This window comes from Mollisia scopiformis, assembly GCF_001500285.1.
Source record: "Mollisia scopiformis unplaced genomic scaffold LY89scaffold_11, whole genome shotgun sequence".
In the NCBI taxonomy this organism is placed as follows: Eukaryota; Fungi; Ascomycota; class Leotiomycetes; order Helotiales; family Mollisiaceae; genus Mollisia; species Mollisia scopiformis.
In genome coordinates this window covers 1,299,739-1,323,734 of record NW_017263591.1, presented here as the reverse complement: position 1 = coordinate 1,323,734, position 23,996 = coordinate 1,299,739, and the positions used below count along the sequence as shown (strand labels likewise).

The following is a 23,996-nucleotide window of genomic DNA, read 5'->3' as shown; positions in this document are numbered from 1 at the left end:
TCATTTTTGCGTTGTGTTTCTTTCTTTCATAACTATCTCTTAAGAGCGACTGGTAGGATAGCATAAAGGTCATCTCTGTGTTGGACCATACATGTCATCTCATTAACTCATCTGTGACTTGGCACCTTGTGACATGTATTCAATCTTGTCTTTTGTAAGTGCGAGTATTTTCGATCATAGAGACATTCGTAGCTAACAACACAGCACCCATTTGATACTTGTAGACTTTCATCCCATATCTTTCTGCACTAGTGCATTACCGATCGAAGATTAAGCCTAGTTAATCACTTCCGGAGTTTCCCCGAAGAGCAACTTTGTACTCTACCGACGTATGGGAGATATCTATATAATATCCTTTTTTTCTTCATAATTCAAGCACCATCCGTCTTCTTTCCACAACGTCGGCGCCATCAGACTTTGATTCAGACACAGAATTACCAGACTTCAAGAACATCAGTGTCAGCCCGTTTCCAACGATTTACACCCTTTCTTCTGCTACGGGCACTATGCTGCTGTACGATCGCGACTCCATACTTTGCGATACAGCATTGTCTCAAGGCTGCCAACAGGATCCCCGCATCACCGAGACTACCATGTCGAGCAAGGAGACAAGGTAAATACTCTTGGGCTCAACAGCTTGTTGATGCTAACGATAATTCAGCTCTAGATCGTCTCATGCTGGCAACTCCTCAACCACCCTCGTTCGCCAAGACGTGCAGCTCAACTTCAAAACTTCCAATCCCTCGCGAGCCTCCAAGCCTGCAACAACCTTCCATCTGTTCCCGAACCTCCCAGCTGAGCTCCGGAAGAAGATATGGGAGGCAGCCCGACCTGAACCTCGCGTAGTCAGAGTATCTACGAAGGGTAGAGAATGGGGATCAACGAAAGGAAAAGTGCCAGCTCTTCTTCATGTGTGCTTTGAATCTCGACAAATCGCCTTACAATGGTACAAGCTCTCCTTCAAAGATAGCCCCAAACTCAATGGAGGCATTTACTTCGACCATTCCGTCGATTTTGCATACATTAGCTGCAGGAATTGCCAAGGACGTGGCAGGTGTTGTTCATGGTGGAATTGTCCTATGAGAGCCACAATACAGACATTCGAAGGCCAACTGTCACGCTTGGCTATTGAAATCGACTTCCAGGATGCAACTTGCCCATATTGGAGTTTTGTGCTAGCTGAAGAGGGATTGTTGGTTGACTCGAAGAAGGGTCTCGCAACTGAATCAGAAGCAAAATTGAGTCACTTCAAGAGAGCTACGGCCGTGCCAAGGTATTCTGGCGACCGCCAGCATAACGACTTATTGCGCCAGTTTTATCTCTGGTGGAATCGGTCCGCCCTAGCAGGTATGTCGGACAGGACTTTGAAGAACTTGACGGCTGTGGAGTATGAGAAGCCCAACGCATCGGCATCTTTCACCGTCGGCGGTCAATTTCGGAAGATGGTGTACAATACTGCAATGTTGATTGAGCAAGAAAGACAATCAAGTTCAACCCCGAGAGGTCGACGAGTACTGAGACGATAGGACGTTGCTGACGAATATGCAAATACGTGAGTGGTGATGCAGCTGGGAGCGAGGAACGATCTGGGGGGCAGGTGGAGGCTCTTCGGAACATGTATTTACTTGATGATTGTGTACTCAGCTACGAATTCCCAAGGAGAGAATTAAAAGAGACGTACCTTAGCAACTCTCTGCTTGTTCGTGCCTCTTCATGTATACATAACCAGTTCATACTCCCAGCTGCTGAATCAGAGTATTTTACCACGTGACTGGTGTTAGCGTCGATGGCCCCCCTTTTCTTGTTTCTCAAGCGACAAACCAAAACCCGAGTGCCTGAATTTGCAAATAGCACTATGCAGCAATATCAATTAAGTTCTGGCCTGTTATATCAACTCTATGACATCTATGACCAAATTGAGTTTGTGATTAAGTGTCGCAATGGCAAATGGGTTCTCAATGATGGATCACCGGACCAGGGCCGAATTCATCGATTTGCAGGGCTCCATCCTGCAGTTTGGACATTGTGTAGTAATAAATACGATTGGTAAGACGACATTTGTACCACCACCAGTATTAACGATAAGAGATAGACTTGTCCTGCTGCGGAGTAAAGGCGCTTCCCCACAATGACAACAACTTAGCAGTTCTTACTACATTTCTCTTTGAATACTACACAAACCATACTGCTTTCCATCTATCAGGCCCACCAAAGTCCGTTTCCGCCTTTGAACCTGAGTAGTCGCCGCTCTAACCTGAGCTGAGCCTTGAGTCTTGAGTACACTAATGAGTCGATTGGATTTACTCAGGGGAACCTCTTCCGGTCCCCTACGAATCGACTACAGTTTCTATGGTATATGTATATTTGGATGTATACAGATCTTGGTGGCGTACAATAGAGCCACCTCTCTGAGCCAATTAAAATATCGTGACGGTGGCTGTTCTCGGTCCCCTATCACATTTGTCACATTTATCAAGGAACCTTGTCGGGGCCGATTTGAGTCCTGCAAATCGGGGCACACGGGTACAACGTAGGTCAAATCATACACGCTCGCTTAATTTCTGTATTCCTCGTGCGGCCAAGCATGCGAGACTCCTCAAATGCAGGCAGCAGAGACACCCAAACGAGAACGGATTTAGGGGCGACATCACCTACGAGAATATCATCTTATTAACATCTAGATCATTGCATTCAGCACAACAAAAGTATTCATGCAGCGCGCTATGGTCTGCCGAGAATGCATTTCTGCGGACTTCGCTGTGCTTGGGGAGAACAAGGTCTGGCGATATGGAACCTTCGAAAGACTCCTGCTTTCAGCCATCTCCGAGCATTGTCAGCTCTGCACGATCATGGCCAAAGCATTCGCTCGCAACTTAGCCAAAGTCAGTAATATCGAGGGACAAACCGATGTGGCCATTCTACATGCTTAGGGGAAGGGCAAGGATGATTGGCAAGTCCTAGCGGTCGTCATCGGGCATGCTGTCGGCGATGGAGAAGAACAGATGAAAGGTCAACTTAAGGCCTTTATTTCTCGGCCAGATTATGTTGACCTTGTACACCAAGGCTTGGAGAGTCTACCGCGATCACGGAGTATCTCTCTGAACGGCATGTTCAACATTGCGAAAGTTGGCAAGGCAATGCTTAACGGATTCTGGCGTAATATACAGGATCCCACACCCAGAGGACCAGCATTGTTCGGAAAAGCTGAAGCGCTTGAAGCTCCAAGCAAACAGACACCAGCTAGCGCACGTCACCTACCGTTTCCATCTGCCGATGCCTCTGGGATCTACGAGATGATTCGAAAATGGATGACAGAGTGCAAAACATCACACGGACAGCTTTGCAACGAAGATCTCGCTTCTAAAACGCCCAAACGCTATCTTGACGTTCACCTTGATAGCGACAGATCTTACGTCGAGCTGATTGAGAAGATAGATAACGAAGCCGTTGCAGATTGCCGGTATGCTGCTCTCAGCTATTCATGGGGACGACCTCCATTCGTTACCACGACATTGGACAATATCCACGACCACAAGCAGGGTATGCTTGTCGAAGATCTTCCACCCACCATCCACGATGCTGTCAAGGTTACTCGCGAGCTTGCCATACCATATCTTTGGGTAGACTCGTTGTGTATCTTGCAAGGACCTGCTGGGCACCCAGAGGTAATGGCGGATCATGACGAGCAATTTCCTCAGATGGGTATGGTGTATAGTAATGCATTCCTCACTATCATCGCAGCTAACACAACCACTGTGAATGAAAGCTTCCTTACGCTACGGACTAAGATACAGGCGCAGTGGGTGCTGTTAGACCGGACATTCTACGATGCTACCAGAGAACCCGCATGGTACGCACAGGGCGCTAAGGTGCTTCCTGCATACCAGCTGGACAGACAATCATGGAGAGGAACCAGCGATAGTCGCGCGTGGTGCTTGCAGGAGAAGATGCTGTCGAAACGCATCATAAGCTTCCATGATGAGGGTGTGATGTACGCTTGTAGAACGACATGGAGGTCAGAAGTTGATCGGAATCGTGGAAGCATGGGTGATTTCACTTCTCTGAAGCTGCATATCTTGAGTAAGGCTTACAAGAAATGGTTTTGGGCTGGTGCTTTGCTTAATGGCGCCTATGGCGCGTTCTTTCAAGCAACCTGGAGTGATGATGTCGAATGGAGGTGAGTTGGGCAGCTATGCTGCTAGAGCACCGCCTGACGATTTGACTTGCAGATACGATTTCTGGACTTCACTAATCGAGCAATACACGTCTCGGAACCTAACAGAGTCGAATGACAGGCTTCGCGCAGCGGCAGGTATCGCAGAGGTTTGGCAACGTGTCTTTGACGATGAATATTATGCAGGCCTATGGAAAAGCTCGGTCGAAGTACAACTTTTATGGTGTCACAGTGGCAAGCGAATTGGTTCGTCCCGCCAACATCCAATTGCGTCTGAGTATCGAGCTCCCTCATGGTCTTGGGCGGCGGTGGACGGAGATGTCCATTTTCATTTCGGACTTAGGCACCTCCTGGAAACTGTCCCAACAGGCCACTCGAGTACCTCTGAGCGTGCGCCAAAACTGGTGGGTACGCGCTACGAACAGTCGGTGCGGGTTCAGAACTTCGACATGAAGCTCATTGGTACGGCCGATATTGAGGTCTTTGTGGAGGACACCACCGTTTCGCATCTTGGAGCTCATATACTTGGCTATCTCGAAATCTCCAGCTGGATTCGGATGGATAATAAGCTTATGCTACCAAGTCTCCCCATCGAGGACTTCCGTGATTCTGACTTGCACTGGAGCGGCACCTTCTTCGATAGTGGGTCACGAGGTGAGCACACAGAGCTCTACTACTTGGAGACCTTGAGATTCGACATGGTCTATCCAAAGCGCGGGCCGAGCAGCAAGAAGACGCGCTTGTCCTCCGGATGAGTGCTACAGAGGCTTGCATATGACGCGGAGCCTGGGCCAGCAAGGATGTCTCATGCCCAAGGATCATTCAAGGTCAAACACCACGGTGCAAGATATCGCCGCATTGGTGTCTTTTGGGCAGTGCCGTCGTTTGGTTCCTATGATGACTGTCAATTTGCCACTGTCATAATATTATGAGGATCAGTTACGAGTTTCACATTATCCCAGGCCAATAATTCTGAGACACAAATTAGTTATCATTCTTATTACGGACAGAGGACAGCTATGGCCTGAGGCTCGGTAGCAAGGTCGCTAAGAAAGAGAGCAGGAACGTGATTAAGCAACCTAAGTAGAGCGGCGATGCTAACTAACCGTGTTAGATGCGAAATGGAAGAGTTGTCGTCTGAGATTACCCAAATTATGGCGTTCGTTTATGGCAATGAACCATCGACAACATCCTCCTACTTTGCAATCCAACGAAAAGCTCCAACACCTGTGAAGGCGATGACTTCTACTACTGGAGAATCATCGAAGCCTTTACCTTTATCATCGCCACAAAATCTCTAAGAGGGGAAACAGGTTGGGAACGCCGGATGAGACTACTGTGTTTTTCAAAGACGGACAATATGAAGACCATAATGTCCATATCATCTCTCAGGACTTTGGACTCTCAGGCAAATCCGCGGCTCAAGACTTCGAGATTCCCCTATTTCTGTTGGCAAACAGGTTCCCTTCACTCGTACAGGAGGAGGAGCAGGTCTGCGCTGAGGAAGAAGCAGATAAAATACTTCGTCAATACGAGAATGAAGATTACAAGGATCTCGACTATGAGGACACTTTACCCTTGACTTCCACAACTGTGTCGTCTTCGTCTAAGGTCCGGAAGAAACCGGCAACACGATCCAGCAGTGGCGCAAAACGTACAACAGCAGATCTCGCAGACCGAGAAAGTGGAGGAATGAGCCATAAAAAACACAAAACAAACACCACATCCCTAGGAGATGCTAATCAGAGTTTTGGAAGTAATTCAAGTGGGGTCTTTGCCTACTCTCCAAGTGAGGATTCCGCTCCGACATTTTCAGCTCCTATATCGTTTACAGAAGGAAATTCTGCGCCGATGCAAACCGCAACCTCTGAAGGTATTAAGAAGGGACGAGGGCGTCCTGCGAAGAAAGGCAAGAGAACGCGATAAAACGATAGAGACGATAGGACGTTGCTTACGAATATGAAATACAGAATGAGGATGGGGACTTACAACCGCATTGCTTGCCACTGGGCAAGAGCACTACACGTATACTCGGTGGCATCAGTTTAGATGGTAAATTACGATTTTACGGGGCTGTATTCATTGCGCAATCCAGGTCTAGTTCGTCCTCAAGTCTGACGATACAGTTTTATCCAAACTCCAGCAAATGCCCGAGCCATAGCCTCTTCCTTAACGCCCATAAATGCTAGCAAATTAGTCATCATCCGGGTTCCAAGCTGCTTTTCTCTTCTGAGTCTCTCGGTGCAATTTCTTGAAGAAAGGATTGCTCTCTTTTTTGTTCTTCTTTAGATCCTTGTTTCTACTCTTGTTCTGCTCCACGTATGCCATGTCTTGACCACCCGCCAGCTCACTAAGAGTACCGGCCGTTCTCTTGGCGGGCTTCTTCTTCTTGATCTTCATGCCAGACCCTTCTCTGTCAACTCGGTGGAACAGGTCATCGGTTTGCTCGAAGTCGTTCGATGTATCGGTTTCCATGTGAATCATGATATGTTGAAGTAATTCTCGGCGCTCTCCGGGAGAGGTGAATGCCAAGTCAGGCAGCGACTCAATACCTTGTAGATGAGTGATGACTTTGAAAGCATAACCTTGGTCGACCAAGAAAGCTTGCCGTTTCGAAGAGTACACCATCTCCATTGTGTCCTTAGAAACGAGGGAGTAGAAGAAGGCATTGAAACCTTCGTCATTTCTGCGCTTGGCTCGGAGAATACGACCCAACCTCTGAGCTTCTTGACGACGAGATCCAAAATGCGAAGATATTTGAATGAGGCAGGTGGCTTCAGGCAGGTCGAGAGAGGTATCTCCGATTTTGGACAAGAAGAGAGTGTTGATGTTCTCGTTGTGTTGGAAGTTTTCGAGGATTCGAAGTCGTTCAGCATTGCTGGTCTCCCCATAGATGAAGACTTTGCCGAGCTTCTGAGCATACATCTGAAGTGCATAGACGTTATCTGAGAAGACGATGATTTTGTCGCCTCTCTTCTCGTGATAGTCAATAAGAAATTGGCATGCTTGGAATTTGCGGGGGTTCATAATCCAAAGCAAAGACTTATTCCGAGAGCTCTCCTCCAAATATGCCGTATAGAACTCGGTCGTCATGGGGCACCAGACCTCGGCACACTGGACTCTAGCAATGTGTCCTTGCTCCGCCAATTCCATCCAGTTGGCTTCATACAACTTGGGGCCAATGAGGAAGTTGAGATCACTGATCTTGTCATCTTCACGAAGTAACGTAGCAGTCAGTCCAAGCTTCGAGTGAGTCTTGATGATAGATGTGACTCTTCTGAACATATGGGCAGGCGCAACGTGGACCTCGTCTAGAATCATAAGACCCCATTCTCTTGAAGTCAAGAAGTCCATCATCTTTTGGGAGTCGTATGATCGCTTGCCCTTCTGCGCCACCATGTTGTACGTGGTAACGATGATACCTGTGTTGCCAGTGAACCTCTCCTTGTTATCCGAGGTGAAGACAGCAATATCATTAGGATTGATATTTGACCACTTCAGGAACTCTTGTCGCCACTGAACGACGGACATTGAACTTGTGCAGAGAATGATCACACCCTTCTTGATCGTACAAGCCGCGGTTATGCCTACCAAGGTCTTACCAGCTCCACAAGGAAGAACGATGAGACCACTCTTTGCTCTGCCATTACCAAACATCTTACTCAAGCTCTTCTCTTGGTAGTGTCGGATTTGAGCAGCAGGTTTCAGATCGATTTCCAGATTGGCGTTGGCATCATCGTTTCTGAAATCGTATTCCTCGAGAACAGGTAGACCCAGCTCCAAGCATCGCTTCTGGATAGTTTCCACAGCATCATCTGCGATCTGAAAAGCATGAACAGCGTCTGCCTCGTCATCGTCATCATCGTCTTCGTTTAATGTAGCGAATATATCCTCTTGGTTGGCATTCTCGCCTTCCTTCGGCTTTGGTTCCTCTCCAGCTGTTGCCTGCTGAACTCCAGCAGCATTTCTCGTACCAGGAATAACCAAGCCGCCCATCTTCGGTGCTAGACTTGTAGTAATGTCCTCTGTTCCCTGAACTCTAAGTGGGCCGATTACTTCGTCCTTCAAGAGCCTCTGTAGCATCTCTGGATCCGAACTTTCGACGTAGTGCTTTGTGTTCTTCAACACTAGCTTCACCTTGCCATAACTGTGTGTACAGCCTTCGATGAAGCTCCGAATACTATCGGGAACAGGAACCTTACATAATCGATCTAGAATATCGATGATATCTTTGGGATCCAGTCCAACGGAAACGGCAGCATAGAGACTGTGCGGGGTCAAGGAGTATTCGTGGAGGAATTGAGGTCGTGATTGAGGTTCAGCGATCGTAGTCAAGAAATCTTGCGCTTGTGAAGCTAATGGCGAGAAGCTCTCGAGGATGATACGACCCTTCTGTGGGTCTATCCATAACGGTCGATTATCATGATCTGGTTTCAGAGACAGGTAGGAGAAGTCGTTGTTGCCAAAGAAATGGCTTGCAGAATCTCTCCCATGCGCCGCACTCTGCTTCCTCGCCTGATATTTCGAGACCGTGAGATTCGCTTTCGCATTCTTGACCGTCTCAGACTCGGACTCGGTGACATCTGAAGAGACGTACTCGTCGCTGCTACCGATCTCTCGAGGGGTGCCTGGGCCTGGAGTCGAGACGCTGGAATCCCTCCCAGCCTTTGCGCCGCCCTTAACATCTAGAAAGATTGTTAGTGATCAGGTAGGTAAGTAAAGCAAGCAAAAGCCCATACTTGATGTAGCTTTTCTTTTAGCCGGCATCTTGACGGTCCGCCAGCAGATGATGCAGCGACGTTGAGAAAAGATGAAAGTATGGAGGTTGAGGCGAAGCTGATATGCCCAAGGCTGACGGAGTCATACGCTAGCTTAAATGGGTGCATGACCGAGCCGCGTCTTTCAAAGCCGAGTCGCGTGAATATTTTGATCAAAGGCAATCAAAGTCATAAAATCAGATCAAAACCCGAGATATTCCTCACAGACGTGTTGTTTGCGAAGTTCACCAAATTGTCATCATGTGGTAAGAAAGTCAAGCTCATGGTGCGAAAAACAACTAAGTTGATTATAGCAAGCATATTCTCAATGCACAAGTCTCTATCAGATCTCCCTGCTGTACGTCTACGACAAGCCTGAACGTGTGCCTAAGACTGACTGACAAATAGGTCGGAAGTGGTTCGACTGTGCAGAATGTCATCTTGAGACCGAAGATCATCCTCTCATGAAGAAGACGGAAATGGTGTTTGCCTGCAAGAAATGCAAGAAGGCGTTTCGGAAAGACTCTGAACAATTCGAGGAGAGCGACGAATACTGCCCACATTGCGATAATCACTTTGTCATCGAAGCTAAGACGCCGAAGCCTATACTGCAATTTGAAGGTGAAGATGCTCGGGTGGACAATAGGATGATTAAGGACGAGCGGATCAGAGCAGAAGAACAGAGGACTATCTTTGATGTGAAGGAAGCTCCAAACAAGCTTGGATAAGGATGGTTCTTGGGAAAAGGCGTCATGGGGTGTGATTAGCGGCATAGATTCTGGGAGGTGTTTATGATTTATGAAGCAGACTGCTTGCTTGGCCGGAAGGTGGAATTGGTCATGCATACACCAGATCTCACGAATAGATGCGAAGATAGTGATGCATGCTGCCAAATATCTTTTTCGTTACTCATTGCTACTGTACAGAGGCTCTATGAGATGATGCAAATTCAACGAAGTAGTCCATATGCCCTTACTCATCCGCTGCTCTAGTTGCCAAGATCGAGGTGTTACCAGTACCTGGTCGTCCAGTCTTCTTCTTGGCTGCTTCCTCAACCTTCTCCTGCTCAATGTTCTTGACATACGCCTCGATATCCTCAACTGGCAACATCTCGATCAGCTTCCCTGGTGCCATAATGGCAATTTCGATGTTCTTCGCTCCCGTTTGTACGACCTCCAGTAATGACTTGATGGTCAACTTGATCGTAGCCTCTCTATCCATATCATCCTTGTGGTTTCTCTCGAGGAATTCTCGGACTGTCTTGCTTGATCGACCAATAGCATTTGCCTTCCTGTATAATCGTCAGCTCCGGCGTCCCTTGTAGTCCAAAGCCTCTTACCATGCTGAGTAGATTCCCGATGGCTCGGTTTGGTACAGCTTTGGGGTCTTGTCATTGGGATCAAATCCAATGATCAATGTGCTGATACCAAATGGTCTAACACCACCACTTTGTGTATATCTCTGTTGAACACCAGCAACATATTTCGTGATGTACTCGATCGTAACGGGGTCCTCAACAGTCAATCGATGAGATTGTGCTTCTAATCTCGCCTTGTCGACTAAGATTCGTGCATCTGCGTTCAATCCAGCGAAAGCGAGGCAAACATGGGTATCGACGAGACCAATCTTCGAAGGTGTAATTCGGGTATCTTGCAGCTTCATGGCAGATCTCTTCTCGCAGCCCAATACGACAATATCTTTGCCCTTTACTCCAACCGCACATGTTCCTGAGCGCACTTTAGCTGCGGTCAACCAACCCTTCGATGCTTTCCATACCTCTCTTCACAGCCTCAAGTGCGTATTCAACCTGGAACACATGTCCATCAGGACTAATATCTATTGTCAGATTGAATTTAGAGCTTTGTTCACTGTGACGACTAACCTGAAGACTGTAAACAATTAGCATTGGTCAACATAGCTTTCAGTAGAATACAAGCTTACCTGAGAGCGCTCTATCATATCCTGAAGCCATTTTTACTGGTCTCTTTGATCACTATGGTAGAGTTGCAGCTTCGTGAATAATGGGTAGGCGTAAAAACGTTGTGAGGATGAAAGACTATCGACTGGGGAGCTTGCTGAGTTTCCAATGTTGAAGACAGGCTACCGCGAAGTCGCGTACTTGAAATCGATGCCTCAATTCCTAGGCACCCAGACGCAAGGCTGAGAATTTTGAAAGGCGCCGAATCGGAGAACGCTCCACCCCGCCTTATTGATATTTATTTGGTGACTTCTCCACAGCACATTGTGTGGGCCGACAACGATTTCCCAAGATGTCGAGTCGCTCAAGAATAAGTCTCGCTTTGCGGAGGGCACGAATTGCTCAGCCAATCCACCCAAGACAGCTCCGTCCACTCTCGCAGATTCGATGGCAAAGTACAGCAAGTACCGAGGATGCTGAAGGCGTTGCAAAGGGCACGACAGGCACTTCGAAAACGGTCAAATTTACGTCCGAGACATACCCAGAAATCAAAAGAGATTCGAGGTTCGCAGAAATAACGGCAGATCATGTTAAACATTTCAAGGAGTTATTGGGGAAAGATGCTGCTGTTATTGATGGAGTTACCCAAGATGCTACAGACGATATTGAGCCTTTCAATGGGGACTGGATGCGAAAATACCGGGGGCATACAAAGTTGGTGCTGAAGCCTGGCTCAACAGAAGAAGTCAGCAAGGTCTTGAAATACTGCAATGATAATATGCTGGCTGTGGTGCCGCAAGGAGGAAACTCTGGACTTGTTGGTGGCTCGGTGCCGGTATTTGATGAGATTGTTATCAACATGAGCCGGATGAATCAGATCCGGTCGTTCGATGATGTATCTGGAACACTGGTTGCAGATGCTGGTTGCATTCTGGAAGTTGCAGATGGATACTTGGCGGAAAGAGGACATATCTTTCCCCTAGATCTTGGTGCCAAGGGTTCGTGCCATATTGGAGGCAATGTTGCCACGAATGCTGGAGGGCTGAGACTGTTACGTTATGGAAGTTTACACGGAAACGTCTTGGGTCTTGAGGCAGTATTGCCAGATGGAACTATTGTCGACGACCTTTCCAAGTTACGGAAGAACAACACTGGGTATGACCTGAAGCAACTGTTTATTGGAGCTGAAGGCACAATCGGAATCATAACAGCTGTTTCCATTATATGCCCGCAGCGCTCGAATGCGATCAATGTCGCATTCTTCGGGCTGGAATCTTTTGAAAAAGTCCAACAAGCCTTCAGGGAAGCCAAAGGACAATTGTCTGAAATCCTGTCAGCTTTTGAGCTTATGGACAGTCACTCCCAAGACCTCGTTCATGCTGTCACCAAGAACAAGCGTCCTTTAGAAAGCGAATGTCCTTTCTATTGCTTGGTGGAGACTAGTGGATCCAACAGCGAGCACGACAATGAAAAGCTTGAGAAATTCCTCGAGTATGTCATGGAAAAGGAGATTGTCCTCGATGGAGTAGTGGCTCAAGATGAGACCCAAGTCAAGGCATTATGGGGTTGGAGGGAAGGTATCCCCGAGTGCTTGGGACACTGGGGCGGTGTCTACAAGTATGATTTGTCGATACCCATCAACGAGCTTTACACCCTGGTCGATGATGTTCGAGAAAAGATCACGGATGCCGGTCTGATCGGAGAAGGGGAGGAGCATCCAGTTGTAGATGTCGTTGGCTACGGACACATGGGTGATTCGAATCTGCATCTGAACGTTGCAACAAGACGGTATGACAAGAAAGTTGAGAAGGAACTGGAACCATTCGTTTATGAATGGGTCTCGAAGAGAAATGGTAGCATCAGTGCTGAACATGGTTTGGGATTGGCGAAAAAGAACTACATTGGATACAGCAGGAGTGACACTATGGTTGCATTGATGAAGCAGATCAAAAATCTTTATGATCCAGTGAGTTTTGATTATGGAGCACAATGGAACAATGAGCTAACAGTTCGCAGAACGGCATCATGAATCCATACAAGTACATATAGAAGAAAATGTTATCACAAGTTCTTGTACATATTTGATCTTGATGGTACACTACACCAAAGAGACTCACAGCCTAGCGCAAGTTGGTCCCGGGTTGGGACTGCCACGATAAAGTAAAGTTATCCTTGAGCCGGAGTTGGCGGGAAAAGCTCCCAGTACAGAAAATCGAGGAAGCCGCAACAATAGAGTGTAAAAAGGAGCAGAAACTACGTCCACAGTAGACCGAAATTGTACCAGATGTCCTGCTTTGACACAACAATATTGAGTTGAGCTGCATACTCCAGTTTTACGTGCTATACAATCTCCAGTGCGCCGATTTCCTGTCCCTGCCCTCCCATGAAGCGCCATACTATATATCCATACAATTCATTATGCTCAATTCCAGAACCAACCTTTCTTCTGATCTTTCTTGTCGTCCTCGAGATTTTTCTCTCCTACCTGTCTGGAGGCAGCTTCATCAGGCCAGTCGGGTTGCTCTTTGTCATCCCACCCTGGATCTTCCGTATGAGTGGTTGTGGTAGTGGTCTCACGGCCATCATCGTATCGCTTCCAAATCGTAACACACGTCTCGACTGTCCCATCTTCATGTGTCGTTCGCTCTGTGGTGGTGCTTGTAGAGACAATTCTGTCTGGTCTTACATCGTTTGTAACTTGCTTCTTGTCCTTCTCTTGTTTAGGAGGAATGGTAGATTGGCTTTGCCGATCTTCAATTATTGCTCGCTCTCGCGCTTGTGCGATCATGTCATGGAGATTCGTTGATCCTGATTGGCGTTGCTCTTCGGGATTCAATGCATCGAACATGCTCTGTACGGTTGCTAGTAGAGTAGCACCATTCCCCATCAACTTGTGCAATTGCTCGAACGCGTCAAGTTCGGTGCCAGAGTCCTCTTGAACAGCGAGATCTTTCCAGATTTGACTCGCAGGCATTGGTGCCCAAACCGAACCCTTTTGCTGTAGCATCCCCCGACGATAAAGATCCTTGATCCACCTCCAATTGTCAAAATCCGAGAGGCCAGTAGTACTCCACGGCAGTGACATCTGGTAGATGGGTGTGGGGGGCTCTTTCAAGCCTTGCGTTGTTCGAATTAGGTCATCAAATGCTGCGCAATACAAGGGACGGCCTACTGGATAAGAATCAGGCAGTGCGCCCCAACCATGGATGTCTGCATCAAGTTTCAAGGGAGAGTACGGAGAAAATAATAAATAAGGGAGAAGGGAGTAGTCGGATCGAAGACTAGGATTGTCCTTCACATGCTCGAAGGCTAAGAGCCGTGTTGCTCTCAAAGGTTCCCGTCTATCCAACAGGTCGTTCATAAGTGCAAATTGAAAGTCCTTGAATGAATTTTCTCCGGGTGACAATCGAGACCTGTCCAGATCCGATTGATACTCTGGCCGTCGGACATTATCGAAGAGCTCTCTGGTGACGGGAGAGTATAATGGCAAGTCCATCTCGACATTGGAACCTTCTCGACGTTCAAGCCCTGCATAACTCTTGGTATCCTTCCAGAATTCTCCAGAGGAAGGAACTTGATCTGAAGTCTGCGGGACCTGTTGTTTTGCCAATTTCTGGACTGGTATCTCTTCACCACTTGCAGACTTCATATCAAGCTGCGCTTTCAACATCCTATCTCTTGCTTGCAATCGGTCCCGTCGACGCAAGTCCTCATCTATGTCGGCCCAACGACCGTCCTCGGACGATCTCTTCGAAAATGCAGAAGGCAATCCTATGACTCCTTGCAGCAAGGTGCTGATTTGTGTATCGGCGAAGTTCTTGAATCGGATGAACGGGTTCTCGGGTGTAGAGGGAGAGTTCGAGGAGGAATTCGAGTTCGAATTGCTATCGCGTCCCGAGGACGGATCCATGATGGGTGGCGATTTGCTTGGTAAAGCTACCAATTGCTGATGTTGAGGTCGAGAGGTACAAGATACTCGGTCTGGACAGTCTTGCTCGATGTCAGCTCGTATGTTGGATGGAGGGGAAGTTGATCCGCCGCTAGGCCCATTCAGGTTACTCTGCTTTTCGCGGTCTGGGGGAGCCAACAAGGATCCGAACACTTCACTCTGCAGACGCGCAGCATCGCAGCGAAAGGGAAAAAATATCTCAAGCAACTACTTGCAATGAAACACGCACCATCTGCACCTTCTGCAATGCAATTGCTTTGACAATCACAAACAATGTCTCTTCGTTCGACTTAGATCCACAAAATGGCAGTGGAACATTCTCTCAATGGCTCAATGCCCAAGGCGTTGCCAACGTTCAATCACCCCACCCTGCCCAGAGCCAAAACTGCTCAATCCGCACCAGATTCCCACCGAAGAAACTCTCTGCCCCTCCATTTCCTCCCACCGAGTCTCTGGAGTGCGAATACGTCGAGTGCCAGTTTGGTCGAGTCTGAAGAAACGGCTCGAGGAGAACATATCCTCGACGAGGCAACGGTAGCACATCGAATATCAGCCCTTCGGCAGCTCAATGGTGCGACGAGGTCTCGTCACCGATATGCAAAGTCAACTGGTGCACGGAACAGTACATTCAGTCAGCCGGTAATCGTCCGAACATATTCTGGGACAACTCGACCCCGCTCTGAGCAACGAGATTTGGTTACCGTGAAGAGAGACGGAGGCTGGTCTGCCATGAGTTCGGGCAAGATGGAATTGAAACTTCCACCTGTCGAAGCTTTCTCCTTCAAAGGAATCATGGACGAGATAAGACATGGAGTGACGGAGGATCTCGAGAGAATTGCCGAGATCTGTGCCAGAAGCAAGTACAGTCTCAGCAATCAATATGAGGTTCACATGCCACCGCATGGTCGTGGAGAACCGACATTACAAACTGTTGGTCTTGGTGTGAGGTCTCAGACGACCGGACCGGGTCCGACACTACAAGCTGTGCCTTCGGATGACGAACATCCACGACAAGTAGTACGCGGGCCTAGAAGAAGGACAAAGTCTGCCGCCTATGGTACGCTGGAGACAATTATGTCATCTTCTAGGTCTTCTGATGAGGATAAGTCGAAGAAGAAGCCTGCTGCAGTCCTGGCTGAGGAGGTCCGTGGAAGAGCCGCGAAGAAAGAGCTTCAAGCATCCAAGGACGCCGAGAGAGATGATACAAACGAGGCTGGTACCGCAGAGAAAAGACCAGGCAAGCATGTTCGGTCGAAGTCTGCGTCTTTTGCCGCCGTTATAATTGATAATGCTCAAGGCTCCAAGACAGACACACCTGCCCAAGTACTCTCTCCCACGTCCTTGGTCAGTGAGCCAGCACGACCTCAGACTTCGACAGCAACAATGCTCGAAACCACTTCCAGTCTTGAGGCTCAGTATACGTCTCCCACTCTTCAGTCCATGGTGTCAACGAAACCAGCTCTAATTCGCAACGAGTCGAGAGCTTCTGCTGTGCGTCCTAGCGTCGATAGACAGTCTTCTGTTCTTGACAGTCTTACTTCCTGGCTGCCCTGGGGTAAGCTCTCTTCGGCACAGTCTCCGGTTCAAGGAAGATTGAGAAGTACTTCTCATGCTGAAGGGAGTCTGAGAGAGTTGTTAAAAGCCTCCGAGATTGACAAAAAGGGAAAGAGCGTTGATCGCTCGGAATGAATGGTGCAAGTTGACCATCGCTCATGCTGCTCCGGTCGTACTTGCTTGTACAGATCGCCATGAGTGTTCAAGATGTTTCAATGCCCGGTCACAGCAAAGATTACGACACAAGCATTGATACAGTATTCATACACGAGACAAGTCATCCGATACTCTTTTCTGAGGTAGGGACCCCATAGATAGTTTCATACCCTCACAGGTCTAACTTTTGTAGCACATACCAAGTCAGACCAATTCTTGCGGGCCCGTGAAAAATGTCTTCGCCATCTTCCGAGGTTATCGAAGACATTGCTACAAATGACACTTTGTACTCGGCCGTGTTGTATGTTATAGCCCTCATGTCTTCTCCGTCCGACGACTGAACGTGCCAGGGAATTCGGAAAGAGAAACAACCTTAGTCTCATGTTGGCCTGTGATCGCGATTGGTATTTTCTCGATCGTGATTCTGTTTGTTCGCAGTCGCCATGGTTTGCCCGTATTATACCAAAGTATTCCAGGACATTGGCCGATATTAGTGTAAGTCTGCACTTGTGGTTTTCTTCGTCTAAGACAGGACCTACAGTCTTCGCATGCATATAGGTCATGATCTCAATAGACTAACTAATTTCTAGGGCTTTGCCGTGACTTGTTTTGCCGTCGAATATGTCCAGAACGATATCTTTCAGTACGTTGTCTCGTTTCTTGAAACAGGCCAATATCCACCAAACGGCCTTCTGTCACGAGAACCATGGATGTACTTGTTGCAGCATGTCAGAGTCTATAGTCTTGCTCTCCGATTCCAACTAAAGGCTCTCGAATCCCTCGCTTCAGTTGCGTTCCAGAATGGTATTGTGGACTGCCGGCCTGATCTTCTGGATCACTACATCGACAATCTCCACTTGATGTCTACTCTGTGCGGCCCAGATCCCAAAAATAATATTATATATCCGCCTCGCCAATCAGCTTTGAAAGGATGTGCTGCGTATGTTATGGTCAGGCTCAGCGGTGACTTGCTTGATAACGCAAACTTCCGTGACGCATGCCGAGATGATTCTAACTTCAGAGTCTTTCTTCGTGCCGTTGCCTTTGATAAGCGCCTTAAAGCCTCGAGAAGGGGCAAATTGCTGCAAACCTTTCTCAAAAATGCTGGAGCAAGAGACAGATCGACAGTAGTCAGCACCCAGGAGCGTCAAACTCTTACTATCACAGCGCCCACCGACGGATGTGGTGTCAATCTCACAGCATCCATGCCGCTAGCCAGGAACAATCACTTCCGATCCCTCAAGGAAGAAGTCAGAGATAATAGCAATAATACCAATCCGTTCCGCCGACACACGATTGACGTCTCAACCTTCAAACTTGGGCCCCAAACAGAAGCCACAATGCTGCTCTCGTCCGGCAGAAGCGAAACGTGGTATCCAGCAAACTTGTCTAGCTTCTATCCCAACAAATTTCCTCTATTCATTGCTCATCCTATCGAAGAACGGAAACACATTTTTTGGTCGCTCATGACCTCCAGGTGGCCGGAAAAACCGTTTGTCTAGCCTTTTCTCAGAAGGAGCAAACACGATGGAATATTTCAAAGGTGTCGATCCTATTTCATTACAGCGGGAAGATCCATAGATTGCGTTGCCCTGATTGCTGACATGGACACGGCAAAAGTTGGTCTGGTTTCTTATGCGTGGAGAAACATTGTCAGCTTGTATCCTGTACATTAGAGGGAAACCAGGTAGTGGTCATTTGCATTGGTCATCGAGTCTGCTTGAATGTACGCTCTCAAATTGCCACGTCGTCGTCTTTTCAGTTTCAGTCGTTCAACCTCGATTAGTTTCACTCTCAGGAATTTCAATTGAGTCCCGAGATTTTGTATCTTCATGGAAAGTCTATGAACATCCTGCTGAGTATATGTTCACCAGGAGCACCAGTCAATCGGCATCGAAAAGAACTTCTTTTCTGTCTGCTGATAGTCGAAACCGTTCCAATGCTGTCTGTTTTCTCTCGTCACTGGTGCAAATCGATCTCAAAGACTTCAATCTTCAACTCTTGCTCTCTTGCTCATCACAATTGATTGCATGGCATAATCGTCGGATATCAGAGATGCTTTACCATTTGCTTGCTAAAACTTCTCGAATTCACATTGCGGATGCTGGCTCCGTTCTCGCTTAGCTCATGACCCCCTGAACGACTTTCTATTGCCATCCTTTACTTTGCTTCCTTCTTCTCCTACAGCTTACCGACTCGATATTGTGGGTCTGCCTCTGAATGTGATTTCTTGTTGTTGATCTCTTTGCTCGGCATTCCTAAACCCCTCTTGGACACTGAAGCCCTATGCTTCATTTTGCCCTTGGTTGAAAAGATTGGTTCCGCTTTGGGCTTTGTTTCTCTTCATTGTCCTAGTACAATTCTTTCCCGATTGATCTCAATTAGAGATCGATTTATCTAAACATTCTTATTTATCGGCCATTCACCTCGTCACACATGAGACGAGTAGTATCGCATCTCGTGTATTACGGCGACAGCAGGAACTCAACTTCTAACTAGTCTTCCCCGTCGCCGCAGTGAGGTCCGGCCCTCTGTATGCGTCAATAGTAAAAGCTCGGCTACCCGCTGTACACCATCCTTTAGATGGGAGCACCATTCATGCTATGCACAATCAGTCTAAGGTGCTGTGCGTGGAGAAATTATCGTCCCACATAACTTAGCTTTTGATATTGAAGACTGAGGCAGGAATGAGCTAGAAAGCTTGACCGCTCTTAGCCTACTGGCATCTAGCTGAATGGCGCTAGTATTGCGAGTAAGTAACTCCTTCCACAAAACACTTTTCTCGGAAAAACCTTCTTGGAACAAGCTTTGATATCAGAGTCACGTCAATATTCGATTGTCGTCGCCTGAGGCTTACACAATGCTAAGCCGTACCTTGTCATCGATTACAGTTCTGCCCTTTCTGGTTCCTTTTGGAACTATCTTTCTTAAACTTCATGTGGCTCAATAATTCCATAATCGCCTTCAACTTTTAGACACCACTCGACTCTCCTTTCAACCCAACACTTCGTCGACCTCCAACTCGTTATCAGACCACAACTCAACAAACATGACAGATACCCCAGAAAACTCAAGAATCATAAGGTAGACTTCCTTCACCGTACCAACTTCCAAATCAAAACGCTTCTTGGTCTTAGCTGATATCCTTTCCAAGCAACAACTTAACTTCATCCCTACTCCAAAAATTTGGCATGTCGCCATCCCCACCACCTAACGGTAGCGCGGCTGCTGCTTCGATGACCAGCAACACAACCGCCAGTGAACCTGCTGCCAAGAGAGCTCGAGTCGATGGGCAATCCGAACAAACGTTGAGTTCAGCAAAGAATCAGACTGGACTCCCTCCATTGACAGCTTCGTAAGTGCCCCTGGACTGTTTCGAAAGTGAACATCCTTGCTGATCATGTATCAAAGCCTTCTCGAGAGTGGCAAGTGGTCGGACCTAGTCATCAAATGTCAAGGACGGGAATGGAAGTGTCACCGAACAGTCGTCTGCTTGCAAAGCGCTCCTTTGAGTGCTATGATCAGTGGCGAATTCATCGTGAGTTTCTGCTTCTGCACACAGTCCATCGTTTCACGAAAAGAGCATCGTCTGGATACCTTTGGTGAAAGCGAAGTTTTACAAATCGGACGAATTCATGGGAATATCTTCACATAACGGCCATTTGCGTTTGCCTACATATGTATGCAGCCTGCTGACTTCTTTCTCAGGAAGCTATTACTGGTGTCATCGATCTGAGTGAAAATGAGCCCGACATCGTCAATTGCATGATCCAGTTCATGTACACCAATGAATATTCTGATTCGATCACCACCAACTCCGATATTGCATCAACTGAAACCAGCACTGCATCGATAGATTCCGTTGAGGCTAAAGACAGCTTGGTCAACGCGCGTGCCAACAAACCCTTCTTGACCAACACCAAAGTCTACGTCCTTGCCGAAATGTTTGACCTACCAGCCCTGAAAGCCGTCGCCGTCAAGAAGTTCAAGACAGCTCTCACTCGCAAGGCTACTTCAGAGGGCTACACCGATAGTCTGATCCTCATCCATGCCGAAACTCCAGACACCGATCGAGCTTTGAAAGATGTAGCACTGGGATATGCCGTGAGCCATGCTGCTGCTCTGCTTGAGAAAGAGGATTTCCAAGCTTTCTGCAAGGATCCTTGTGCGAATGAGTTCCTTATGCAAATGCTGAAGCAGATGGCGGATAATGCCTTGTCCAAGACTTGCTAACCCTGCGGCTACAAGGGGCAAGAGATCTGGAACCAAGCGGGCAGCTGAGGAGTAGGTCTTTGTGATGCGTTGAGGGCACTCATTTTCTTTCAATTATCGAGATGGCGCTTTCATGAACATCAAGGGCGGAGAGACATTCATGGATATACTTTTAACTTCTGCAATTACTTGCTAAACATGGCTATTTCATTATTTCTTCTTCCTGGAGTTTCTAGCGTCATCTAGATAACATCAGACTCTTCTAACCTCTGCCCTCTAGTTTGAGCAAGAACTCACCAGATAACAATTTCCTAAATTTGAACTGCCTACTTAATAGCTTCCCCAGCACCCAACTTAGATCCTCATTTCTGAACATAGATCTCGAGCTCTGTGATACCAGGACTGATCATCATGGCCGCAAGTGAGAAAGAAAAGGGCCCCATCGGTGGTCTTGCTGCAGTTAGTGCTTCGTAAGTCTGCTTTGCATGTAGTGTTCTCCTTACTGACCACATCAGATTGCTGGATACTGGCCGATATTCAGACCTCACAATCAAATGCCAAGGACGTGTTTTCAAGGTGCATCGAAGTGTTGTCAACTCTCAGTCGGCCCCACTAGCTGCACATGTCGATGGAGAGTTTAAGGTAAGGGGTAATTAATCTTACCTCGTGAAAGGAAACATCAGTGTTCGTGGAGCATGCTAACATATACCTTTCCAGGAAGGCATCACTGGAGAAATTGATCTCCCAGAAGACGATCCCAAAACCATTGCAAACCTCATCCAGTTCCTCTACACAGAAAACTTTGAGGACGAGCCTGCTCCAGGTGATGCTCTTGCTGAAGGACGTCTGGTTACCTGCACCAAAGCATATGTTGTTGCCGATAAGTACGATGTCCCGGCTCTCAAGAAACTAGCTACGAACAAGTTTGAGAAAGCTGTTGCTACCGAATGGAACGACGACTCCCTGGCTCAAAGCCCGGACATTATGTACAGTGAGCTTCCCGAGTCTGATCTAATGCTAAAAGAAGTTGCAATCAGAGCTGCTTCTAAGCATGTCAAGGAGCTTGTGGATAGAGGAGAATCTGTGACGCTGTGTAAAGCTAGCGGGGAAGTCAGTTTCGACATTCTTAAAAGAGTGCTGTCATCCGCAAAGCCAAAGGCAAGTTTAGGCCGATGCCCTAATTTTGGAGCGAGCCACAACGGTAATATCAGTTGGCAGGTTCCCGGTTCGGAGTTTTATTGTTCTGCTTGTGGTGCATACTTAACTTAGACACATACCATAGAGGCTAGAGACTTTACGGAGGAGAAATGCAAGCGCAAGCTTCTATGATTTTCATAAGGCTTGTCCTGTAGCAACTCTACACTGTTTTATGCACTTACACAAAGCTCAATACTCGAAATCGTTCTTCATTATCTTCATTACGAATGTAGATGAAATTCTCTCGACTCGATCGCATTGAAGTAGATGGCGACCGCTTGACTATCACACTCTACCATGTCTCTTTTGCCGTCCCATCATATGGCTAGAGCTAACCGCTACAAGACGTAATAATCCTCTGCATATTTAGTCTCGATCAATGAAGTATTGACGAACAATCAACTTGAACTAAATCGAGCGAACAGGAACTCGGTTCAAAAATGAATTTAGCAGGATGACTTGACTGTTTTCGGCCTCCGGACTTTTGCAGCCATCACATATTGATTATAGTCTTAGATGAAAACAAACACGAATGAAATTACTAGCTGCGAGCTAAGCACAATTCTCGGACAGGCCTTTTGAAGATTTCATCAATTCTATATTGGTAAAGAAACAATTGGCAAAGAAGAGAGTATGGGTTTGAAGGCAGTGGGGACTGGCACGTCATTGGAAGTGTTCCACATCGAGGGTCATTTTATGCTTCTGAAAAAGATCCCAACTATTCACTTGCATAGCACACTAGTGGAAAGCTAATAGTATCATCTGAACGGGTAGTAACTAGTGAATTTTCTCAACTTAAATTAGAGCTACGGGAAAGGTATAAAGTCTCGTCAACCCAACAGCATTCCGTCTTCGCTCAACACCAACAACACTACATAACACAACTCCAAAGAAGGAATTTCAATATCGTCATTGACTTTACACCTCCACATACGACAATCTGTCAACATGGTGAGCTCAAATATCTCCCTCCCAATTGAAGGTTTCAAAGCTCGAGGCTGATACTGCACTCACTTTTAGAGCAAGCGCAACTTCGATCAAATGGCGGGCTTGCCTCCCATGATGGCTTCGTAAGTTATCAACTTCGAAATCTAGTGTGACTCTGCTAATTCACTTTCAGTCTTCTTGATACTGGAAAGTACGGCGACTTGATCATCAAGTGCAGCAAGGAGGTCTTCAATGTACATAGGAACGTTGTCTGTGTACATAGCAAACCATTTGCGGCGATGGTTGACGGTCCATTCCTGGTAAGTTTGTATTGAATTACTCTTCAAACTTGAATACGGCTACTGACCATTTCTAGGAGGCTACTAGTGGAGTGATTGACCTGGGCGATGATGATCCAGAAATCATTCGACTAGTTCTCAACTTCATGTACAAGGGAGACTATTCAGACGGTAGGCAACCTGAAGGGAGCACTTCACAAAGGTTGTCTACCAGTCGAGGTTCTATCGACCCGGGCTACCTCGATTTGTCTTCTTCGGATGAGTTCTCGAAGGCGGTTCAGGCCAAACGCGCAAAGATATCCACACCAGCTCCCAAAAAGGGTTCTACGGCAACTGAAGTTCCCGGCACTTCTCAACCTGCTCCCTCTGCCTTGATCATCAATGCCAAGGTGTATGCTTCTGCGGAGATGTGGGATATCCCAGCTCTGAAAACCTTGGCCGCTAAGAAATACAAGGAGGCCTTACCTCAGGTCGGATTTCCGGAGGACTTCATAGACAGTCTTGAGTCGATGTACAACAATCTACCCGAAAATGACTTAAAGCTTAAGGTGATTGCTCTAGACTTCGTCGGAAAGCATTACAAAGGCTTGGTGAAGAGGGACGAATTCCTGAACTTGTGCAGCAAGAATGGCGACGTCGCGGTCTCGGTTTTGAAAACCATTGGAGCAGATAGTGCACAGACATGCACTAAGTCATGCTGCAGAACGATCAAACTCTCAATTTCCGTTGATCCTTTTGAGCAGCTATACAAAACCTTGCGCGCTCCTTCTACGGCAATTTCGCCTCTCAGCACTCTCCCCGAAAGCCAAGAGTTACCCGACCATAAGATTTTAGGTTAGAATCAATGTGCATA

At 47.3% G+C, this 23,996-nt stretch overlaps 11 protein-coding genes across 11 annotated transcripts; 8 read left to right on the top strand and 3 right to left on the bottom strand.

Moving 5' to 3' along the window:
• Window positions 1-593: 593 nt before the first annotated feature.
• On the top strand, window positions 594-1,526 carry LY89DRAFT_733589 (uncharacterized protein; the record flags this gene model as incomplete). The annotated part of the gene is made up of 2 exons (XM_018219819.1): window positions 594-613; window positions 662-1,526. The coding sequence occupies 2 exons, from the start codon at window positions 594-596 to the stop codon at window positions 1,524-1,526; spliced, it is 885 nt and encodes a 294-aa protein (XP_018072118.1).
• A 1,782-nt stretch (window positions 1,527-3,308) lies between these two features.
• On the top strand, window positions 3,309-5,225 carry LY89DRAFT_747611 (HET-domain-containing protein; the record flags this gene model as incomplete). The annotated part of the gene is made up of 2 exons (XM_018221127.1): window positions 3,309-4,015; window positions 4,095-5,225. The coding sequence occupies 2 exons, from the start codon at window positions 3,309-3,311 to the stop codon at window positions 4,927-4,929; spliced, it is 1,542 nt and encodes a 513-aa protein (XP_018072117.1). The 3' UTR covers window positions 4,930-5,225.
• Window positions 5,226-6,229: 1,004 nt separating this feature from the next.
• On the bottom strand, window positions 6,230-8,984 carry LY89DRAFT_718388 (DNA repair helicase rad25). Its single transcript, XM_018218411.1, has 2 exons — window positions 8,914-8,984; window positions 6,230-8,859 (listed from the first exon to the last, which is right to left on the bottom strand). The coding sequence occupies exons 1-2, from the start codon at window positions 8,939-8,941 to the stop codon at window positions 6,368-6,370; spliced, it is 2,520 nt and encodes an 839-aa protein (XP_018072116.1). The 5' UTR covers window positions 8,942-8,984; the 3' UTR covers window positions 6,230-6,367.
• A 120-nt stretch (window positions 8,985-9,104) lies between these two features.
• LY89DRAFT_616009 (uncharacterized protein) lies at window positions 9,105-10,083 on the top strand. Its single transcript, XM_018210749.1, has 3 exons — window positions 9,105-9,197; window positions 9,246-9,289; window positions 9,340-10,083. Exons 1-3 carry the CDS (start codon window positions 9,193-9,195, stop codon window positions 9,657-9,659), a joined length of 369 nt encoding a protein of 122 aa, XP_018072115.1. The 5' UTR covers window positions 9,105-9,192; the 3' UTR covers window positions 9,660-10,083.
• On the bottom strand, window positions 9,764-10,952 carry LY89DRAFT_684705 (proteasome component PRE6). Its single transcript, XM_018214933.1, has 5 exons — window positions 10,873-10,952; window positions 10,814-10,820; window positions 10,708-10,760; window positions 10,271-10,658; window positions 9,764-10,222 (listed from the first exon to the last, which is right to left on the bottom strand). Exons 1-5 carry the CDS (start codon window positions 10,901-10,903, stop codon window positions 9,904-9,906), a joined length of 798 nt encoding a protein of 265 aa, XP_018072114.1. The 5' UTR covers window positions 10,904-10,952; the 3' UTR covers window positions 9,764-9,903.
• Window positions 10,953-11,144: 192 nt separating this feature from the next.
• Window positions 11,145-13,085, top strand: LY89DRAFT_60738 (uncharacterized protein). Its single transcript, XM_018210456.1, has 2 exons — window positions 11,145-12,815; window positions 12,866-13,085. Exons 1-2 carry the CDS (start codon window positions 11,202-11,204, stop codon window positions 12,896-12,898), a joined length of 1,647 nt encoding a protein of 548 aa, XP_018072113.1. The 5' UTR covers window positions 11,145-11,201; the 3' UTR covers window positions 12,899-13,085.
• Window positions 13,086-14,930, bottom strand: LY89DRAFT_60739 (uncharacterized protein). Its single transcript, XM_018210457.1, has one exon. The coding sequence runs from the start codon at window positions 14,757-14,759 to the stop codon at window positions 13,272-13,274; it is 1,488 nt and encodes a 495-aa protein (XP_018072112.1). The 5' UTR covers window positions 14,760-14,930; the 3' UTR covers window positions 13,086-13,271.
• On the top strand, window positions 14,931-16,713 carry LY89DRAFT_60751 (uncharacterized protein). Its single transcript, XM_018210462.1, has 2 exons — window positions 14,931-16,651; window positions 16,702-16,713. The coding sequence occupies exon 1, from the start codon at window positions 15,102-15,104 to the stop codon at window positions 16,485-16,487; it is 1,386 nt and encodes a 461-aa protein (XP_018072111.1). The 5' UTR covers window positions 14,931-15,101; the 3' UTR covers window positions 16,488-16,651; window positions 16,702-16,713.
• A 145-nt stretch (window positions 16,714-16,858) lies between these two features.
• Window positions 16,859-18,490, top strand: LY89DRAFT_684702 (uncharacterized protein). Its single transcript, XM_018214932.1, has 2 exons — window positions 16,859-17,003; window positions 17,099-18,490. The coding sequence occupies exons 1-2, from the start codon at window positions 16,890-16,892 to the stop codon at window positions 18,008-18,010; spliced, it is 1,026 nt and encodes a 341-aa protein (XP_018072110.1). The 5' UTR covers window positions 16,859-16,889; the 3' UTR covers window positions 18,011-18,490.
• A 1,209-nt stretch (window positions 18,491-19,699) lies between these two features.
• LY89DRAFT_733580 (uncharacterized protein) lies at window positions 19,700-20,741 on the top strand (the record flags this gene model as incomplete). The annotated part of the gene is made up of 3 exons (XM_018219818.1): window positions 19,700-19,863; window positions 19,920-20,046; window positions 20,217-20,741. 3 exons carry the CDS (start codon window positions 19,700-19,702, stop codon window positions 20,739-20,741), a joined length of 816 nt encoding a protein of 271 aa, XP_018072109.1.
• A 2,124-nt stretch (window positions 20,742-22,865) lies between these two features.
• Window positions 22,866-23,982, top strand: LY89DRAFT_747592 (uncharacterized protein; the record flags this gene model as incomplete). Its single annotated transcript, XM_018221126.1, has 4 exons — window positions 22,866-22,868; window positions 22,938-22,987; window positions 23,038-23,164; window positions 23,221-23,982. 4 exons carry the CDS (start codon window positions 22,866-22,868, stop codon window positions 23,980-23,982), a joined length of 942 nt encoding a protein of 313 aa, XP_018072108.1.
• Between the last annotated feature and the right edge of the window lie 14 nt (window positions 23,983-23,996).

Coding starts and splice junctions, on each gene's coding strand:
- LY89DRAFT_60738 (XM_018210456.1), top strand. CDS start 11,202: ATGTCGAGTCGCTCAAGAATAAGTCTCGCTTTGCGGAGGGCACGAATT. Junction 12,816..12,865: donor TCAAAAATCTTTATGATCCA/GTGAGTTTTGAT, acceptor AACAGTTCGCAG/AACGGCATCATGAATCCATA.
- LY89DRAFT_616009 (XM_018210749.1), top strand. Junction 9,290..9,339: donor CTCTATCAGATCTCCCTGCT/GTACGTCTACGA, acceptor ACTGACAAATAG/GTCGGAAGTGGTTCGACTGT.
- LY89DRAFT_60739 (XM_018210457.1), bottom strand. CDS start 14,759: ATGGATCCGTCCTCGGGACGCGATAGCAATTCGAACTCGAATTCCTCC.
- LY89DRAFT_60751 (XM_018210462.1), top strand. CDS start 15,102: ATGGCAGTGGAACATTCTCTCAATGGCTCAATGCCCAAGGCGTTGCCA.
- LY89DRAFT_718388 (XM_018218411.1), bottom strand. CDS start 8,941: ATGCCGGCTAAAAGAAAAGCTACATCAA. Junction 8,860..8,913: donor TAAAAGAAAAGCTACATCAA/GTATGGGCTTTT, acceptor CAATCTTTCTAG/ATGTTAAGGGCGGCGCAAAG.
- LY89DRAFT_684705 (XM_018214933.1), bottom strand. CDS start 10,903: ATGGCTTCAGGATATGATAGAGCGCTCTCAG. Junction 10,659..10,707: donor ACTTGAGGCTGTGAAGAGAG/GTATGGAAAGCA, acceptor AAGTGCGCTCAG/GAACATGTGCGGTTGGAGTA. Junction 10,223..10,270: donor TCGGGAATCTACTCAGCATG/GTAAGAGGCTTT, acceptor ACGATTATACAG/GAAGGCAAATGCTATTGGTC.
- LY89DRAFT_684702 (XM_018214932.1), top strand. CDS start 16,890: ATGTTGGCCTGTGATCGCGATTGGTATTTTCTCGATCGTGATTCTGTT. Junction 17,004..17,098: donor GGACATTGGCCGATATTAGT/GTAAGTCTGCAC, acceptor ACTAATTTCTAG/GGCTTTGCCGTGACTTGTTT.